Below are 22,064 nucleotides of genomic sequence, written 5' to 3'. Positions count from 1 at the left end.
AATACATGCTGAGAACACTGACCTGGTGGTTATGCCAGGAGAAACAATGTCCCAACTGCCTGTATTTGAGAACAGCCCTTTAAAAAGTTTGAAGTTTTAATATACAGAATGAACTTAGGCAGAGGGTTATGCCTCTACTCTCTGCAGGGCAAATAAAGAAACCCAGTGCAACTTCAGACAGCTGGTGGTTAATTCTAGGGGTTGTAGCTAAAGAAATTAAGAAATACTATGTTTTGGATTCCATGGATGGAACTGAAAGTGGTTTCTCAGAGTTTTGAAGATGAATATGTTTCAAGGTGATTACTGATGGCACCAAGAGTGATGCAGGTGGCAGAGAGTGATGATGGAGGAAATGATGAAGGGATCTGATGTGCAAAATCTGAAAAGCTGTATGAGGAAGTAGGAGAAAACTTTGACTAACTAAAAGCAAATCATTAGTAGAAGTTTACTATCTTATTGTGTATGGATTACAAGGATATAATATGCTTTCTACATTTACCTTCTAAGGAAGTTCTCTGGATTTCAGAGTTCTCTTTCTGTTAACATGGTATTTGGTATTCTCCCAACTGACAGCAGTTTAAGACTCAAGAACTTCCTGAGCCAGATGCACTTGCTCTGTAGTATTCTTTGGCTTTCCCTTAGGTGGATTACCTAGTCTCATCAAAATGTACATTGAATACAGACCAAAGGTATAAATCTTTGATGTTTGCTTTTTATACAGAGCATCTTCTAAGTTAATCCATGTTTACTTATGTTTGCTTGCTCTCTTTAAATGGCTGCAAGCATACAGGGTTGTTTCACCCAGAAGTTAATAGGATTATGTTGTTATTCATACTGGCATCAGTGATGTTTTTATTTATTGGAATTTCTGTGCTCCAAGAAACTGAATATCAGGCTCTTGAGATATTTATATGAAGCTGATGAATTTAACATGAAGCTCTTGTGTTATTGTGTGTGTTTGTACTTATTTCTCCTTCTGCTTTAAATGAAAAAGCTGCTAATTAATACTAGAAATAAATGACAAATGGGTTATATTTGCTTATTGCACCAGGGAGTTGGACTGACTCTGAGAACATGGTGTGGAACATGTTGAGAACGGAGATGCTGAAAACAGTAGTAAAAAAGGAGAATAACTTTTTGAAATCAATCCTACAAATAAGACCCCTTCAAAGCATCTTTGTAACGCCCTTTGCCTGCCTGGAACTGTGTGGATTTATTTCAGAGGAGCTGATCATTATAGCCTGAGTAGTTTTCCAGGTATTAATGGCATCAGAGCGGTGAAGCATTCATTCCTGATCCCTTTTGCTTTGCTGACCTTGTTTACTTTGGGAAAAGAATTCAATCTCTGGCTGCATGATGACTGTGAAACCCAGTTGCTGGTGCTGCTGAAAATGCTTCTACCCCTTTTTGTTCACTGCCCACCTACTAGGAACCTGCTAGAACTCTGTATGCTTTTCTGCTGGCTGCTGAGTGAAAACAGTTGATGGAAAAGTCAAACAAGCACTAAACCAATTGGAAGACAGCTGCTGGGACAGAGAGCTGTTAACTGTTGTGCAGTTGAAGTGATTCAGATGACTGTGGAAAGGCAGGTAAAATGGTAGAACTTAACAGCTCAACACTTGAGGAAGGAGAAGGTGAGAAGAGCAGTGATTCTCTCTGCAGCAGAATCAAACTGTTTGCTCAGTTTGGCTGCTGCTCATGGAACTGGACCCTCTGAGTGAACAACTTTGGCATAGTTTCCTGTTGTAATGAAAACAGTGGGAGAAAACAGTGGGTGAATAAATGTAGGGTTGTTCATAGTTGGGCATATGGTCTCCAACACGATTCCTTCAGGAGACAGAGCTATTTGGATTTCTTGATGGCAAAAACCCCAAAAGGCTTCCTCTCTTATTTGAAGTGAGATTTCAGGATGGCTGAGCTCACTGGCTGATTATCTGGTATGCTGCTAGTCAGATTTGTTTTACTAGCCAGCCAGCACTGTGCTTGATCACTTCTTTTGTCAATGCAGTGCATTGCACCAAGGCTTTGTTAACATGAGGGGTGTTTTTACACTTTATTTGAGGCTTAATCATAGTCTGATATTTTGTCAGGGGGTATTACTCATACTTTCATAAGTGGGAATAACATTACTTGAATCTCATTCCTAGGAGTGGTATTTACCAGACCAGAAAAAGTAAAACTTAGAAAACATATTCAGGTGCAGAGCATCAGTTTTTAAGGGATATTCAGCCTTGTTAGGTTAATGTGTTTGTAAGACAGGTTTCTTTGAAGACCATACACTGCCATATCTTGTTTTGGAGGAGGGAAGGACATTCTTTAATGAAATTCTAATGCATACTTAAAATATAACTGAGAGCTGCTGTCTTAAAGGTCAGTGTGGGCAGGAATCATCAGCATTTTCTGAATTCATCTAAATGCCCCACAAAGAATGAACAGGCCTTAGGGGGTTTTAGTGACAAACCCATATTGCCTGGAAGAATGATTCCCTACCCTCCATGCTGTGGAAATATTAGAACAATAATTACTTCCTTCTTTCAGTCTTTGTGCTCTAACATTGAGTTTACTTGTGCCACAAATAAGATTTGTTGAGGACATTTTTGCTCTTGCCTTGGTGGGGCTGCCTGTGCCAGCCTTCATTCACAGTTGTCTCAAATGTTCCTTTGAGATGGAGAACCACTGCAGAGAATTCTCTCTTCTCTGGCTGTTCTTTCTTGCCTTTTGGAAAAATTATGTGATAGTTGCATTTAGCCACCTGCATTTGGGGTGCCTTGGTTACCTGGTGGAGACACCACTGCTGAGGAGTGCTTTGCACATTGTGCAGGTGACACACCACTTGCACATCTTGTATCTCCAGAGCTTTTCTCTTAAGCAAACTCCAAAGGCTCTTCTGGCTTTCCAGCTGCTGGGGTGGGTTGGCCAGATGTGGTAGTACTGAATCCAGAACGAAACAGTCACTTCTTGCATTCTTGTAAGGTTCTTGGACTTCGCTAACACTCTGTAGATAGAGTGTTATAATGATGAGTTTGGTCCATTTTTCTCCTGTAATGAAAAGATGGCCTTTCATTTTTGTATGCTCATTATTTCTTTGAAAATATGTAGTAATTCAAAACTGTAAACATTTGACTTCTAGTATGTTCCTGTATGTTTTTGGAAATGTTTTACCATGAAAGAGAACTCTATCTGATTCTTCAGTCTGCTATTTTTCTACTTGGAAAAAAACCAAAACCAAACCCCATTCTATATGTGGTAAAATGCAAGTATATCACGTGCCCGAGTCTGAAAAATCTATTGTTTTGGTTGCTTTAGCTTTAGTTCAGTTAATTCAGGTGCAGTTCTCCTCAAAAGAACTTCAGACTCAAAATGAAGAAGAAATTGAAATAATTTTAATAATTCTGAAGTCTATTAATTTTAATAATTCTGCAGAAGTGATGTTGTTGCAGTTCATTTTAAAAAGAATCCCCAACCAAACCACCTTTCTGCTGCTATTTGTAATTAAATTCTATAATAACAGTTACTCAAGAAGGCAAAAGGAGAACTACTTATTATATGAAATCTTTCTTACCTGCTGGGTTTCATCTTTCTTCAAGCTAAGGAAATGGCAAGGGAATACTTAGTTAACTTAGTGATCTAAGTACTTAACTTAGGGTTTAACTTAGTGATCTGTTATGAATAAATGTATCTTGAAAGCTGTTTGTAGAAAATTTCCTGGAAAGAAATGTCACTTGTATGGTGAAAAATGAATCCATTACTTTATTTCCTAACTTCCTAATAGTTTTTTTACAGGATTTGATGTACACAGCTGGTTTTAGGCCAGGAGCTATAATTCAGGTGACTGGAAAGAAGTCTGTAGTTGGGCTGGAAGCTGCATGGTCTCTGTAACTCTGTTCCTGATCTTATTTTGATTGATTGAAAAATACTCTTTGGAGGGCATCTGGGTATTCTGAGGAGATGGAAAAGATCTGTTTTACAGTGTGTTATATAAGGGTCACTGCAAATTGCACATACACAGCTGAAAGTACTGGTGAGGGAAGTGCTGTCTGGGAAGGAAGGGCAGAAAAAAATTGTTGGAAGAGTTTGTCTTGATGGCTTAGGGAATATGTTTCCAAACTCAAAAGATGGTAGTGACCTTTCAAATGAGATGATGATGCTGAAATGGCAAATAAGAATTAAGCCAAAATAAATTAAAGCTGGAAATCAAAAGGAACCTTGCTGCTAAAGTAATTAGTTAATTAAAGACTTTTATAACAATAATGTAGATAACACAAGCTCATTATGATGTAGCTAGATGATTTTAAAGATCATATTAAGTTGTTTATTATGTGTTAGGTTGTGTGAGAGACCTAGCAGAAAAATGTCTCACTTTGCATTTTGAACAAAAAGCATCAGATTGGGTTGGATCCAAAAAGAAGGATTTTTAGTCATCTCAAATCCTTTAAGCACCATTTGTAGCATATTCTAATGTATCTCTGCTGTCACAGGGATTGTAAAAGTACATATCTGGTAACTAAATAGGAAAGTTAATTTTAAAATAGGTTTGTTTCAACTCAGTGACTGCTAACTGGCAATCTGAAAACCTTTACTTTTTCTACCACTAATTAAAATGTTTCTTCATCTGTTCGTTCAGGAACTCAAAATTTAGGTTCTATGCATTGGCTCACCAGTGTTCTGCAATTTATAAACAGCACATTGAAACAACTTGGGCAGCAGATTGTGACTGCAATGAAGGAAATTAAACCTTTCTAAGAGAGTCAGCTTGTTTCTTCTCTGGTTTTGTTTTTAGTTCAGATCTGCTGCTTGCATATCAGAGTGATTTTTCTTTTGTCTTTGTAGAGAGTGAGGTGTGCTTCTGTAGGAGGAGGACTTCGGAAGCAGCAATATACTCTCCTTTTAGTGGCTGGCATTCTTACCTCCCAAGGCTGCTGCTGCAGCGGGGAGATGCAGCCCTGGCGGTGGAGATCTGCTGCCCTCTGCTGTGCTCAGAGCTCTGTGCTCAGGTACCAGCCCGGCACAGGGCGGATCTGCTGCCCGGAGCCTGCAGAGCTGCCCTGCCCCTCTGACTTGGGAAGTAGCTGAGGATGTTCTTATGAAGGGTTAACTACAGGTTACACAGCTGATGGTAATTTGTTGACTTGCTGATCATAAAGCTGTAAAATCTTGTTGGTATTATGTATTTTTTCTGTAGTCCTGTATTATTTTGGAAATTCCTTTATATAGTTAATATTCAAACACATCCCTCATACAAATATATGCATGTGGTAATTTTCATTAAAATTGGATTATCCCAGCCTTCATTAGCCTAGTTAATGATTTTCTGTAATATGAGAATAGGCAACACTAAACCATTTTAATTTTAATGATCTCTGCTTTTTTTCTGAAACGTCTTAAAGGGCTTTTGAGAACTCTGGCAAGTATTGGCTGTAGCTCTTCCTTTCTTAATTTAAACTTGTGTGTCCTCAGCAATGCAAGTGCTATGAAAGTGACTTCAACTCTCTGTCATGACTTCCCTTACAGCATGAAATAAACATACAAGGAATGTGAAAACTTTCTTGCCTGCATTCTGTGTTGTATGGCTTTGTTGGATGCTGCCCGGCACTGCAGTGCACAAGTGCATTAAGTTCTTTGTAGTTTTCATTCCCTTTGCCTTTCCCCTTTCTGTTTGTTGTTATATCAGCCTTTCTTTAACCAGTAGTTAACATGCCCAGGGGAAGCCTTGAGTTGATCTGAATCTCTGATGCTGTGGTAGTAGGTGATGCAAATTGAATTCTTCAGAGTATAGGTACTCATTAAAAGTGGAGTTGGACTTGTGGGTAAGCTTTGTGGATCCTTTCCAACTATGACTGGTAATTCATCTTAAGGTGAGGCTTAGGTTAGACATTAGGAAATAATTCTTCACTGAAAGGACAGTTGGGCATTGGAATAGAGAGCCCGGGGAAGTGGTGAAATCCCCATCCCTCAAAGTGTTCAAAAGGCACGTGGATGTTGCACTTGGGGATGTGGTTTAGTACTGAATGTGGCAGGGCCTGGCTCATGGTTGGACCTGATGAACCTTGAGGTCTTTTGCAGCCCTAGTGATTCTATTTGATGATTGTAAATGAAGGACAAGTGCTCACCTCAGTTGCTGTCCCACTCCTGAGATAGTGATTACACATTTTTATTAGACCCTGGCTTGTTGATTTGCTCTGTTCCTTTTTGATTTTATATTTTGGGCAATGAGTTCTGCAGTACTTTCTCTTTTTTTGCTTTAACATCTGCTGGGTAATTTAATTGTCTGCTAATGCCTGTGTTGTCTTAAATAGTTAGTAGTTGCCTTTTATGTGCCTTTTCTATGCCATTCATCTTTTCAAATATTGAATGTCATATTCCCAACTCAGCTGCTTGCTTTTTATAAGATGAAGAGCTTTGTCAGTTAAGCTTCTCAAATAGAAGCCACTGAGTATCTTTATCCTTGATGTTATTCCCTATAATTTTTTTATTTTTGTGGCTTTTATCAGATGAGATGATCAGAAATGTTTCCACTAGGCAAGATTTATGATTCTCTCAAAATTATACAGAGAATTAATACTTTCTGCTTTTCTTTCTTTTTTTCTAAGCTAATAGTTTTGTTCTACTTGGTGGTTTAAAACCCCTCTATAATTTTAGTTGAGGTTCTATTTTCTAGGTGTTTTAAAGGCAACAGAGGGGGGAAGAAGTGGAGAATGACCTACATTAGCTATAACATGCTGTCACATTCACTCAGGTATTTGGGTCCTAACTGAAGTAATTTCAAAGCTGAAGTAGGGTGTTATTTTCTGTAGCATCTTGCTAAAACATACTAAGAAGAAATATTCTGTTTTGAACAGTTGTGCAATTAGTTTGCCAACAGCTGCTGGTGTTTTTTAAGGACTGGTGCCTGCCAGGACTGTTGCCCCAGATTGCTGCTGAAATGCTGTGGTTTAGAAACCTGTATTAATATGCAGAAGCTCTGGGGTCGATAAGTAGCATTGAGTCCAGGATCAATATTTTCAAGTTTGCTTGTGGTCAGGGAAATGGCACTTGATAATAATATAGTATTTAATGCATCATTGCTTGAATTCTTAGCAAAGTTTGGCTCTAATTTGACAGTAATTTTCACTGTAATTATCTAAATGATCATTTTGTTAACGAGCATTTAGATAATTCAACCTGCTATAAGAAAATGTGATTTGCGATTCCTTTGTGGAGCTCAAGTTCAGATCAAGTAACAGTCCCCACACTTCTTGCTTAAGCTGTTCTGTCATGGTGATTCAGTTGTAATTTGTGGTTTCAATTTTTTCAAGTAATATCCTTCACCCAACTCTATCTTTCAGTTTGTCAATTAAGGTACTTCCTCCTTATTTGCAAGTTCTGAAACTGTTACTGTACCGGTTACCATATCAGTGAGCACTTCATAGGAGAATGAATCTGCCAAAAGTAGCAGAAATAGTTTGAAAAATACTTTTGAAGAACTGGAGAGAAGTGATATTAACTTACTAGCAGTGTCAGTGCTACCCTAAACTCCTTTTGGCTTCTCCTCAGCTCTCCCCTTTACTTTTTAGTTTCCCAGGCAGCGGCAGTAGAATCAATGACCTGCAGGCAATAAAAGCCTTCCTTACCTGTTCTCAGTTAATAACAAAGTGTAAATCACCAGCACCCTTAGCACCTGGATTGGATGGAGATGGCAATTGTAGTCCTTGCCCATAAGAGAATTTGCATTTTAAGGTGGGGAAAGTGATGGAGTTGCAGTGAATTAAAACTGTAGGCTAGCAAATGCTTTTATCCATTGGAGTCAAAAAGTAGCATTATGAATTGTTTCCCATTCAGAGGAAGGTGTCATCTCTGGTTTTGAAATGTTTAGATTCATTAGAATGATGTAAGAAGTAAACCATTGGCATTTCTGCTTTAAGCATTGTACCAACTTTGTTGTTAGAAAAATCTTTTTGAAAACAATTGTTATAGAACCTAATGACTGTCCTCTGTGTATTCAGAAATGTATGGCAAGTATTTACACATCCACAGACCAGCACTGCTCTTGAGATTCCGTCCTGATCTCAGCAGATTATTTTATAATTGAGATGTGATCAGCTTTCACTGTTTTTAAAACAGCAGGACTGAAGGACTGAGTTGCATTTGTCTCTGGGAACAACCTTCTCGCTGTCTGCAGGGGGGGAAAACCCCCACTGTTACGAGTATTGTGCAAGCACTGCATCTCCTGCCTATGAGAGGTTGTTAGACTCATCTCTTTTCTGCTCTGCTGCTTTGATGTAGCACCAAATATGTCAAATTACAGTCTCTTCTTGATGTGGTGTTAAGAAGCATGAACAGCAGTTGAGATGAATCTGGAGTAGTTTGAGGCTTCACCAGATAAAAGACATGTATTATTAATATATTTTCTCTCACTCATTTTCACTTGTTTTTTTACCAGTCTGCCCTTATTTTTTCAGTGGAGGCACAGATGCTTTATTAATTCTTTGTGAATTATTCAGCAGCAGATCTACTTTTTGTGGCTACTTTGCACGGACCATTTAGAAAGTATTCCACTACTGAAAACTGCTTCTCCTGAAGGGACTTGTTCAAACAGATAGGATGGAATAAATCAGATTCTGAGCAATTCTACAATAACTGAAGGATCTTTACATGTTAACCACACTGGAATAAACTTCAAAGGTGTTGTCCCTCTTTCCTCCCATCACACTCCCCCTCCAAGAGTTCTGCAGCACAGTCTTAATCAAACTAGCCTTCTGTTAAAGCCCAACAGGTGCAGAAGGAAAACCATGTTTTGGAGGCTATGCTTAGCCTAGTCTGCCCGGGTCCTACAGGGAACAATCCAGAGTGAAATCACATCCTTGCTCCAGCCTGGTCTTGACACTGTGGAGAGCAGTTCCAGCTAATCACACCCTGCTGGATTTAATCTTTCCCCCTGAGTATAGCCTTAAGAATATAACCTTGCTTGGCTGATAATTGCCACTCAAGATTAGAGTCCATCCACATCACATACTGACTGGGTGGAATCTTCATTGAAGGGATGAGGCAAGGCTGCAAAGCTTTTGGGTCTTTGAGGAGAGCTTTTATAGTTCAGTAGTTTTGTCTTTGTGATTCAGTGTCTGTGGCTCACTAGAAATCTTTTTCAGAGTCCCATGGAACCATTTAGGGCTATATATCAATACTTTTTCTCCTGTATGGACTGATGGAACCAACACATCAAAGGCAGCTTTAGATTAATCACATACTTTTACTCAAAATTATTTCAGTAGTGTTTTTTGAATGCAAAGATCTCATAGTTTTTAATACTAAAGGACTTTTCAGGTCAGACTGGTAGCAGGCTTGGCTGGGATGGAGTTAATTTTCCTCTCAGCAGCCCATATGGTGCTGTGTTTTGGATTGTGACAAACTGTTGATGAAGATGCCGGTGTTTTAGCTATTGCTGAGTAGCACTCACACCGTGTCAGGGCCTCTCACTTTCTCACTCTGCTGCCCTGGCAAGTAGGCTGGGGGTGGGCAAGAGGTTGTGAGGAGATACAGCTGGAGCCTCTGACCCAAACTGACTGAAAAGGTGCTCCATATATTTTAATATCTTGCTCAGCAATAATTTAGGAGGAAGTGGCTGTTGCTGAGGTTGACCATTGATCTGCTGGTGGTTAGTGATTCGGCTTGCTTTACTTGTATGGCAAGCCAAATCACTTATACTTGTGTGGTTGGTTGGGTTTTGTTTTTTAAAAAAATTATTTCCCCTTTCACTTATTTATCTTGACCTATGAGGTTTCTCCTCTTGATTTTTGCCTTTCTGATTCTCTCCCTCATCCCTCTGAGAGGGAGTGAGTGAGTGGCTGGTTAGATGCTTACCTGTCGTCAACCTACCACAGACTGTTTCTGAACATGTTAAATATGTTTGAAGCAATGTAGTAGGTTCTGATTTTAGGAATTTTCTAGTTGAGTTCTATTCTAATCACAGTACAGTTTATTCAAAATACAGTAATGTTTTTGGGTTTTTTTCCTCATTGAGATGTTGCTAATGTAATGAAATAGTCTGCAGTGAATTTAACAGAAGGTCAGATAGACACCTATCTGCTGCATGTATAATGTATTTATTGGATCAATCTTCAAGTATTGCAAAAGGAACCATTTCTTTTCAGTCATTTCCTAGTCTGTATTGAAGATGTTCTCCTGGCTGTGGTGGTTTCCAGCTAGGAAAAAATAACATTGACTTTTGGCTTTCATAGAAGTCATACTAGCCAATTCTGTGACCTCTCTCATTCTCAGGAACTTCTTGTGTGAAAACTAAAGATGTAAAGCATGCTCCAGTAGTGCTAAAATACTTTCAAAACATCAGAAGAAAAGGAAGATGTTTCACTCAGTGCATTTTTAATTCCAAAACATGCAATGGCTTCATGCCTGCCTTAGAAAACAGGACTACCTATAACTTTCTGTCAAGGTATGTTTCTGTTTTAATATAAACATATAGCATTTTGCTAGACTCTCTCCCCTTTGACATTCTTAATCCTTTCTTTTTCTCATTATATAAATTCTGCTTGTTGTTGCTTAGATAGCCTTACCCTCTCACTAGTTTCCTATTCCTGTGGTGGGGATTTCTTGGTGTTTATTCTATGCTTGCTACCTACTTCTGAGAAACTTGCACATGATTGATATTCTCAGAGACCTCTATTCCTCCAGTCAGTTTGGCTGAAGTTAAACTGTAATGTTAGAATTACTAAGAGGCAGGAACTGACAGATGAATGATATGACTAAATAGCTTTGAAATTACATTTGGAATATGTAGGACCTTTATTCCGTGGTAATTGTCAGGAAAGTCTGTTTTACATGAAGTTTTGCTTCTGAACACTCCTCAGTCTGTCACCACATATTTTGAAGTCTGATTATTTTTGCATATAGAGGACATGATAATGCAGACACCTCTTGGTTCTATCTCCAATATGGCATTATATTCTCCTCCTCTGTTTTGGAGTGAAAAACTCCTAAAGCAAGCTTATACAAATGCCCACAGTGATGGTCACTCAGCTGGGAAGGGAGACAGTCTTGTCTGTTTTTTGGCTTGGCTTATCAAGGCTTATGAAGGATCTCATTGGAGTGATGTCCCAGATCTGTCTTATATGTAACAATTTAAGACTTGGAATAAACTGGGAGAAAAATCACAAACACCCACTGAAAAGTTTCTATTCATAGGACCTATTCTGGGCTTAAATGCCATTGCAGGGCAAGTTTAAAAACAAAAAAGGCAACTATTATTCAGCTTCCTCTTTCCAAAGTAACATTTCACATTCCTTCTGAAGTTAATGAGGCTGTGGTATTCTTCAGGGTTTTGGAAACTTAATACACAGACAGGTGTATTCTGCAAATTTTTATATGAGAGTGTTAAGCTTGAAAAGGACATCTACACATCAGCATTCTGAACTGGATGTGCAGTGGCTGCTGGTTTAACTCTTGCAAACATGTTTACCTGCTAAGCTCACAAAAACATGTTTCTAAACGATGGAGACCTGTTAAAAGTGCCCTTTAGATGGAGAATTTCAGCTCACAGTGTTTTGAGTTTATAAACCCCTTTGCCTGAAAGAACGGTGCAAATGATTTTTTGGCAGTTCAGGAGCATGCAGGAACAAGCAGTACATTTTTTGGCTACTCTCTGAAAAATGGCTTGGATGGTCATCTGATACTTCAGGGAGCAAGAACTGCAGAGCCAAAGTTCTTCCTAGGTGCTGATGGCTGCAGTTTGTACCAGACATCAGTTGTTCTCAAACTAGTGTTCAAATTTCATTTGCCTTATAGAAATTGCGTATAAAATTACTACTCCTTGGATAAGAAATAATTGCAGGCATTACATTAGAGCTCTGTGCTAGTATGGAGTGATCTTAAACCAGCATCCAAGCTGTCCTGCAGAGCTCTTTATCATTTTGGAATTCTCTGTACTCTTTGAAGACTACTATTATGCAGAAAACAGGATAAAATAAGTTTCTTAGATTTAAGTAATTCCAATGATAAAAAGTGCATTTTTAAAACAATTGGATTGTATTACATATCCCAGAAATGTACCAGCTCAGGCTTCTGGGGAAGGGGCACCTAAGCTTGAGTCCCACCAGCTTGACAGGTGCCTGCAGTGGTACTTGAGGGACATGCTCTCTCTGAAGAATTATGAAGCCTTTCCCCCTTTGGTTTGGCAGTCTGAACAGTTGGTACATTTGTCAGGTTAGATCTTCACTACTCATTTCATTGAAAGTTCCAGGTCTTGTTGCTTATGAGATTGCTGTTTCCTAACCTGTGTTGTGTTGAGTATACAGGTGGAACACATGGATCAATGGAATTTGTACTACTTGTGTTCCATCAAGAATAGTTGGCAAGTGCTGAACTGAAGCATTAAGTTTCTATGAAAGTCTCATAGTGTAGGTTTTTTTTGATGCTATATAGCTCTTGTTTCTCTCTATCCAATATTCTTAGTGCTTAGGGAGCTTTCTTATATTAAGACAACAAAATTAGTCTTGCTCGCTAATTGAAGATTATAATGATGTGAGTACTTCTTTATGCATGTGGGAGCCATACATAAAGACAGGTTATTGCCAAGTAAACATTCAAACAAAACCTGAAATAAAGACAATTCATTTAAGTAGTGTTTTTGTAAGGATGAAACTAGTTATTTTCACTCAGAATACTTTTGAGGAAACATGGAAATGGTGAACTTTGACTGTAGGAGCTTTTATGTGATAATACAAAATACAGACTAATGAATTGGCAATGAGAAGTGACAGGTAGTTAAGGCCATATTCTTCTAATTAATGGCTTGGTCATTGTGTTAATACATTATTTTTTGTGTTTTGAAATGTTAATTCAACCTTCAATTTGAGTCAGAGCAATAATTAAGTGTGGATATGTTTCTGTAGAGCTCAAAAGTAGACTTGGAAATCTTCTGTTTCATATGTTTCTCCATATGAGAAAATACTGTATGTTCATATTTCAGAAAGATTTATGCTAACAACTTTTTTTTTTTAAGCTTTTGGGCACAAATAATTGTTTTGAACAAGTGAAACCATTACAGTTAAATCTCAGGATTTAGTCAGCAAAATATGTAAGAATATATTTTAATTTTATAAGTTTAAACATTGTATTTTTAAGTTTGTGGGCAGGCAAATGTGTAAAGAGTTTCATCTTTGTATGAAGGTCAAGATGATTTTGTAGTGTAACCAATTTATTTATCTACAGCTACAAATATATGGCTGAAAGATTCAGATGTTTTATGTGGTCTTCATCAACAATGTAGATGTAATTGCCTGAAGTTACTTAAGCTTTCTCTTCCTTATTGTATCTTACTGATGGAATCCTTTGTGGATGTGTAGCCTGTATCTTCCTCTTATTGATTCTTCTATGCCCACAGCACATTAGAGCTTATATTTTCTGCATCACAAAAAGCTATTTCTGCAACATTCAAGAACTGCTTTTGGCTCTTTGACTTTATTTGTTGTCATGAAATTGCCATGCATTTGGCTGTATGTTATTTCAGCGAGAAATTATGTTATTACAATGCGATTAGAGGTATGGAAGTAAGGTGGATTGTTGATCCAAAGTGCATAGAAAAGGTTGTTTTGTGGGATAGGAACATTGTTATGTTTGGCAAGAGCCAGCACTCTGTGCCTGTGTTCCTTCCCCTTGTGCACTGCTCCACGAGTGGTGTTTGAGTATGTGCTCAGCTATGCTCTGCCCTGTTTGTTCAGTCAGGAGTCCATTTACTGGGACCCCCAGCCAGCAGAAGGAACATAAAAGGGGTTTTAGGTTCCTCTATCAGCCTTTCTACTTAGGGTTACCCTTGGATATTCTTGCAACAAAAACGTAATCTAACTTAGAAAATTCTAACAAAGAAGGTGCATTTTTGGTTTCTTTACACTCTTTGTCTTTTTTTTGTGACAATTAAGTTCAGGGTTAATTTTTTCCTTTGGTCCTGCCCATATTGCTGCACTCACGTGCAGAAGATGATCTGCAGTGGGAAATCATGTCTAAGGCTATTTGGTGGAAAACTGTAGGTCACAGCACACAATGGAAAGAAACTGTGCTTATTAATATTGAAATACTGCCATTGGTAATCCTTGGAGAGTCTACCAACAACGAGGTCCTCATGCAAATGAAGTTTATTTTGAGGTTTACTGTGGGCTGAGTTACACATTTTTTCTCCAGACATCTTGCCTTAGTTTTGGTTTCATCAATCTGCACATTTATATAAAGAACAGTGTCTCAGTATAATTCATGAAGTTACTAGTTTCTGAGCTGGAAGTGTGGATGCAATTTTACACTACACTAAACTTGCTACCTCAGGGGTGCTTATCAGGTAAACCAAAGGAAGTAAAAGGGAGATGACAAAAGGCTGCTACAGGTGAAAACTTAAGTGAACAGTTATGTCCTAAAGAGAGTTTTTTACAATACTGCTTAATGCAATAAAAATTAGAAATTATGGCTATTGTGATTTTATTGAAGTTTTTTGCAAAGGCAAGTTAGCTTATGCTACAGGAGCGTAATTGCAGAGGGCATGTTTTGGATCAATTTCTTTAATGCAATTTATTAAAAATACATGAATAGATTGAAATCTAGCAGAGACCCCTGGATGTGTTAAAAGGGAAATAAAGTTTGAATCTTATAGGGCTTGATTAAAAAACAAACCCCAAACAAGCCATTAAAAATTTTTGCATCTTATATTTGTTAGCACACAACAAAGAACAAGAAATTCTAAGGAGACTATGACTGTATTTACCTCAGTTCTAAGGAAAAAAGCTTATTTCTTGAACTCTTTTAAGTGTTCCCATGTACAGTTTGAAATGCTTTACCAAGAGCTCTTCATAATCAAGTGGAGGCATAGTCCAGATTGTTCATGATTTCACAGTGCTAATGGAGAAAAATAGCAGTTTGTGATTTTATTGTGTTGAAGTTGGAGAGTATTCATGTATTTCTGTACTGTTTCTTTATTACGTTTGGTAGACCATTAGGAATTTTACTCAGCACGTTAAAGCTCATTTCTTTGATGTGTCAAATAACCTTGAATTTTTAATGTTCGAAAATGAGGATTAAATATCCCAGAGCCATTCATTTTGCCGTCTGCTGACACTTCCTTGAAAAAGCTAGTGTAAATTGCAGATCAGCAAATTCCCTGCTGTTAATCTTACAACGTCCCTGGTTTTATAATTGCACCCAGCTGATTTCAAAATGGGCTTTCACATGCTCATTGGTGCAGTGCGAAAGCACCTTGCAGGAAGCGTTGGCTTTCTCTCCATCGGGCCGTGTAACGAGTCCCTTGCTGCACCATCTCGCCCCTCCCCTAAGCAAGCAGCACACAGCGAGCAGGGGCTCTGCTGGAGTTGCTCTGTTTTCATGGAGGAGATAGCAATCCTTGCACTGCAGCAGGTGGAGCTGCCTTGGATCGAACCCGGGCTTCTGGCTGAGAGCATCTGAGTGTTACTTTGGGCCGGGAGACAGTTGTCACTTCAAGCTGGCGCTAACGTAATTAAATTTAAAGCTGACTCAAAAATTTTAAAAATGGACACGGGATTTTTGCTTTGCTTTTTTTATAAGGTCTGGTTTCTAACGTGAAGCAACATTTTTCCTGAAGGATTCAACCTATTTATATAAAGGCTTATTTTTGAACACTATGGACCTAGATTAAATGTCAAAGACAGGCAGCAAGCAGCGCTTACAGAGGCATTTTTCTGGAATCTCAGTCACGGATCGATTGAAGTGCACAGGGTCTGAAAAAATGTCTCCTAGCATAAAAAACTTGGATTGTTTTTCTCCGATGCTATGCCACTGTAAAGTAGCATGTACCAACAACACAATATCTTTAATGTTTGGATGTAAGGTGGGTCTATAAAAGGACTTTCCTGGAAATGTAAGCTGCATTTAATGAATGATTGCCTTTGTGTCTAATGTAACTGTACCTTAAATTTCTGGTTAAATAAGTGTGTGTTTTGTTCCATGCCTTACTCAATTATCCGAGCTCTTAGTGATGGAGACATAAGTAATGAATTATCATGCCTACTGTTTAAAGATCCCATTGAACAACATTTTGAATTTACTGAATGCCGCATGTAAAATGTCGTCATTCTTCATTAATCAGCATTAATCATCATGTAATCAGTTTATTGCACTTGGCTTTCATTTTCTTCAGCTGTAGAGAATTAAATACACAGGAGACTTGCACTGAGATACAGGGCTGGAAATGCCTCCTGACATCATTTTGATGGAAGCAATTGTTAGTGGCAGGTTTGGGTTTAACAGTGCCCTCGGGCATTTAGTCATTTTAGGACGACATCAACTGTTTAGGTTTCAGAGGAATAAAACATACATAATTTGGTAATCATCAGAATGGTAAACAGCATATATTCGATGTTGTGTCCAAAATCTTTTTTTAAAATTTCTTTTCAGTAAAATTAACACGCAATATCAAGGATATAAGGAGACTGTTAAGTACTGGAAAGTCACTTGAAAATTAAAGGGATATGTGTATGAAGTTACTTTTGAGGCAGAAATTAGGAAATCTTTCTCTCTAAAACTTTCTTTATATATTCAGGATTTCAGGGTCATGTTTATTATTTTTAACAAAAAATATTTCAAGTAGATTTTATTTTATAAAGTGGGATCAGTTGTGTGTGTACATATATACTCACATGTATGCATGTGTGATGCATTTATATACACATGTATATATACATATATGTATCACAAAATCTTGATGGTGAATAAATGTCAGGAGGGAGGAATCTACATTTTTATGGCTCTTTTGATAGTATAAATATTAGAGAACTTCAAGTTGAATGCTTTATTTCCAGGAGGAAGACTTTGCCTTGTTGTGAGTTTGCTTTTCCTTCTTGTGTCCCAAGCATTTTTCAGTTGGAAATATGTACCTATTTATTGGTGCCATTTGGAAACTACTTGATATAGCACTAAGATTTCTTCTTTTTTTTTTTTGTGGAACTGCACACTCCTTAGTTATACAATATGCTCATGTTTAAACAGTGAACTTAGGAAGAAAGCCGTGGAATGAAAATACTCTGGGGCTGGATTTTGCCCGTTGAGCTGCAGAGCAGGGATGCTGTTGACTTTAAGAGCAAACTAAAAATACCCAGCGAGGGGGCGGCCGCGGCCTCCCGAGCGGGGAGCGCTCCCCAGGCGCCTCCTGGAGTGCCCTGGGCTGTTGGTGCCCAGGCCCGAGCTATGTGCGCATAAACACGGCTCGCTGCCCGTCCCCAGTGTTGCCTGCGCTGTACCTCTCCGCTGCCCGCATCCCAGAGAGCGAAGGGCTGCTGTGTGAGCAGCGACTCAGGAGTGCAGAGAGGTTTTGCACCAGGCACTTGTCAATTTTTGAATAAAAGTTGTAGGGCTGGATAGTGCTAAAAATAAAATGTTCTTGTCCTCTGAGAAGATACAGCCTTTGTCATCTAAATATTCACTTAGTATTCAATGTGAAATAGTAATGCAGGGTACCTGTACCAGCCCTTCACGTAATGAAACAATTAATTTCACACAAGTAATCACACAAAATAGTGTTTTCAGTTTTCCTTTTTGGCCACATGAAAAGAACATTCACAATCTGAGCGGTCCTTCTTTATTCTCTTTTCCTTGGCCTTCTGGAACGGGTGAACTTTATTACAAATATTTCGGAGTTTTGGTAAATGTATATACTTATCTTCAACTGTTTTATTGTTTGTGGATGTCCATGACATGAAGCATTACATAAATAAGTTTAACAGTAGCTGTGCATTTTGACATATGATGGAACACTGTGACCTAAATAACCATGTTATGAGCACTTATATTCAAGATACAATGTCAAACTGAAACTGTTCAAGAAGGGTGAAATGCCTTATGTCTTTGTCATAGCTCTAGTTACTAGAGAAAACTTAGTGCTTTTGTTTGAGAATGAAGCAGTTAGTTACTCAAAATACTGAGCTTATGTTTGAAAAAGCAAACCTAAAGATCAAACACCTTCTTCCAATATTGCACATCATTCAGTTTTTCATTTGTTGATGCCTAAGTTGGTAATAATACTGAATGTCCTATTCCATGACCAATGAAGAAGTTCTAAAAAAACACGAGCACTATCATATTTTCTTATATTACTTAAGTTTCTTTTGTTTTTCACAGCCTTTTAACTTATCAGTATGAATTGTTGTTTACCTGCAAAGAGATTTTATTTGGCTTTCATAGTCTTCTTGTTTTTTACAAATAAGAAGTTTTCAAGTTGACTTCACTTCTGCAATAGTGGAGCATCCCTTTAGTTTTGTGTACTTTTTTTCCTTTGGGTGGAAGGCACTATTATTTTTCTAAGCAGTAGTTTCTGGTTTAGCACTAGACTACAGGAAAGACTTGTATAAAATGCATTAACATCTTTAATATATTATTAATTTTTGATTAATTTTGTTTTAGCAAGGTATGCAAAATTTCCTGTGTTGTTGCTTTTGTTATTAGAGTTGTTGGAAGTTATTTTCTGCTGAATGGTGACAGAGTTGTGAAAGCTGGGGAGATGTGAGAGCTGTAGCAATTCAGTCTTCTCTACCTGTTTCTTTTTGACATTGCATCCAGGTCATTTTTTGTAGGAGTGAAAGTGTTGCATGTCAAACAGTGCTTCACAATAACTTCAGTTGCTGGAATGATCTTTGGAAGGGTCCTTTCAGATTTAGTTTAACTGGTACAATGGAGAAATGATTAAAAAAACCAAGTATTTAAACTTGGGGACCTGTGTGCAAATGATCTAAAACTACTTGGTTTCATCATGCTGCCTATTCATACTGCTTCAGAAAGGGTCTGGCCCTGTGAGCTACTGTATTTATCAAATTCAAATTATTAGATTTACTTATTCCTGTCTTCTTTTGTTCTTAACCTCTTCGTAACCATGGTTGGACCTGCACAGTGAAAATGAAAACTTTACTCAGGGGCAGACTGTAAGTCAGCCTGTGCTTTCCTGGGATTTGCTGCATTTGTTGTTGGAAGTGAGCAGTGACTTGGGAGTTGTATGGCTGGTGGGTGGGGAGGGCTAAAGTCTGGAGAAGGAAGGGAGTTTGAAATATCTTCTTTTAAAAATACAGAGAAGAGACTAGGATGACTAAAGTAAATCTCTTAGAATGGGTTTCCTAAAACTTTTCTGTGCTTTTCCTGTGAACAGGTGTTCTCTGTTTTGATAAATGGTGCTAAAAATGTACAGAAAACCCTTGTTTTCCCTGCATATTGTTGCAGATACTTTGTTTGTACTTATTTTTTGTCTAACTTTACTAGGCCTGAGAGTTGAAGGAAGGATGTTGTGGGCCTGAAAAATTATTTCACTGTGGTGAAAAACTAGCACTGGTTTATTAAAGTAAATGGATTTTTCTGTAGTTTACACCACTGATCATAGAGTTTGGTGACATTTCAAAACTTATTGAGGGTATAATTTAGCCTGAAGATATCTTGTTAACTATGTTGCATCAGAAAAGAAATGTTTGAAATTAATTTTGACACACCTGTATTATGCAACAGAATCCTCTGGGGCAATGTCTCTGTTAGAAGTATATGTTAAATGTTTTTGCCGCAACATTTTTTTCATTTTTAATCAAAATAATGAAATACTGATCTATTAAAACTTTATACGCACTATTATAAGCATTGATACACTTTATAATGTAAACATAACATCTATTAGTGAAGTCTAGAACCTGTTTGCATTCAGTCATTTTCAAGTATCGTTTCTAATAGTACCTATTTCTAATAAATATGTCTGGTTTCAGGAAAAAAAGCAAGGTAATTCTGTAAAGGACATGAGTTTTGATTAACCTGTGACTGTTTGACTAATTAGTGTGTTCAGGGTTGTGTGTGCCCAGTCCCCCACAGTAGAACTGGAATGATCCACATCTAGTTTCTACAGGATCTTGTCTGAGATGATCTGGAAGCTAAATCCACTTTCAAATAATTTTCCTGTATTTCATAAAGAAATCAAAGCTCCAGGTCTGCTAGGGATATTTTGGATCACAAGTACAGCCAAGTACAGCCTTCATTAGTGGAGCAGGCTGCTTTAAGCTCGCTGAAGTCCTACATTCTCTGATGCTTCAAGACATTTTCTCTGCTTCTTGGAGCTCTAATGTTTATTTTCTGTAATTGCCATGTGGTCTAATTTATACTCTGGTAACGTACCCTTGTATTTTTGGCCAACACTTTGTTTAAATTATAATTCTTCCCTGTTTCCGATGTTTAATATGGCTGCTCTAGAGAGCTAATGTCAGCTCCTTTCAGGGTTTTATTTTGATAAGTGAAAAACAAGTCAATCTCAGAAAAAAGATGAATGGCAGCAGTCTGAGGCTGAGCAATCCAGCATCTCACTGCTGCAGGGAAAGGAAAGAAAAAGAACTTGTATCTTCCGGTAGTAATGAGCTATTAAGTTAATAATCTCACACATCATCTCGGGTAAAAATTGGAAAAATTTGGGCTTTTTGAGTAACCCTTGCAATTTTTCTTAATTGTCAGACTTCACTCTCTCCTGTGGTACATCCAGCTGAGGAGAATGTCTGAAAGTTTTTGGAGTTGGGTTCTTGTGGTAACATAAGTTGTAATGCTCTTGCTTTCTTCTTAGGAGTAATTTCTTATGCCGGAAGAAGTGGGTCTTGTGCTTCTCTGCTAATTAGTTTTTTTAGAGAAAATACACTTGAATTGCTTCTGCTTTACAGTTGGCTTAAGAATGTGTTAAGGAGCTGATAACTGATAATTTCAAGCAGTTTCTTTGTAGTTTATCCTGTATATCTTAACTTTGTAATGTTGTAGGTATTTTTGATGAAGGAAATGGATCTTTGTGGTAACCTGAAATAGATATTGCATGTAACTCCTAAGAGGGTTAGAAGTTATGCACTGTTTGTCAGATACTGTCTTGGTGTAGTGTTCCTGTGCTTACAGACAAGTGGGTTGCTTGCAGTTATTTACTGGGTTATGATATATAAAAGAATTACCAGGATAATGTCTATTTTTGACTTAAGCTGTATTATGTAGATCTTGGAATTTTGTTTAGAAGAAACCCTAAGAAAATAGCTTCTATCTTAAATATGCTTCAATAACAGGAATAACTGTTTCCAAGATGAAAATGAGTATGTGTTTAGAAAGTTTTTCTGTACCTTTAATAATATGACATGCTTTCCCTATCAACTATTAATAACTATTTATGTACTTGGGAGTATAGTAATGTGTGAAAGTGAATGTGCTTAGAAAATGTTGGGATGTTTCTTATGGATACAGTAAACCCTGCTGGGGTTTAGGTAGCTTTATAATAATCCCAGGTGGGACTAAAAGGGCTGGAACATTTTTGGATAGGATCAGTTTTAAAATAAAAATGCTAATTAAAATTTTTATTTATAGACCTTATTGCTTTGAAGTCAGCAAGGTCAGAAAAACAACTATTTCTGTCTGACTTAAGTTTTCTAGATTCTTTTCTCATTTCTGTGGTTGCCTGATCTTTTCCTATAATTTTTTTTCAGAAATACCGCTATCAGGATGAAGATACACCCCCACAGGAGCACAGCTCTCCACACATTGCCAATGAGGTGACAGGTCCAGAGCTGGTTCATGTATCAGAGAAGAATCTGTCCCAGATTGAGAATGTCCATGGATTTGTTTCCCATTCTCATATTTCACCAGTAAAGGTAGGCATTTTTAACTAGTGACCTGTTTTGGTGTACTCCTCAGGAATTTAATGTTGTGGGACAAAAAAAATGCACACAAAACACCTCTTTCTGTTTTTTTATGGAACTGCTCAATTGTGAAATTTACTTAGTATACATTACAGCATTGCCTTAGTTCCACACAATCTAACTAGAAGTGCATGGTAGTAAAATGACCAGAAAACAACTAAAGGTAACTTAAGGCTTTGGATGTAGTTTTGAGGGGCACTGAAGTTCGAGCTGTCAGTTTCATGTTGGATTTTCAGTCAGAAACCTGTAGAGTCAATTCTGACTTTGTTTCTAGTATATATTTTAATTGAGGATCTATGTGCAATATGTCATAAGCCAGGTGCCAGATATGTCTCTGGAGTTTTTCAGCATGCAGCCCCATTATTTGCAAGATTGCTTCAGTAA

General features: G+C 37.7%; 1 protein-coding gene across 1 annotated transcript in view; it reads left to right on the top strand.

The window, feature by feature from the left end:
- Nucleotides 1-22,064, top strand: part of DLG1 (discs large MAGUK scaffold protein 1) — a 115,597-nt gene that overhangs the window by 4,369 nt on the left and 89,164 nt on the right. Inside the window, exon 2 of the mRNA XM_031062795.1 lies at nucleotides 21,468-21,632. Coding sequence (XP_030918655.1) covers nucleotides 21,468-21,632 — 165 coding nt within the window. The remainder of the gene's footprint in view (nucleotides 1-21,467; nucleotides 21,633-22,064) is intronic.

The sequence above is a fragment of the Geospiza fortis genome, unplaced genomic scaffold, assembly GCF_000277835.1.
Source record: "Geospiza fortis unplaced genomic scaffold, GeoFor_1.0 scaffold19, whole genome shotgun sequence".
Lineage (NCBI taxonomy): Eukaryota > Metazoa > Chordata > Aves > Passeriformes > Thraupidae > Geospiza > Geospiza fortis.
This window is presented reverse-complemented; position numbering and strand designations above follow the sequence as displayed.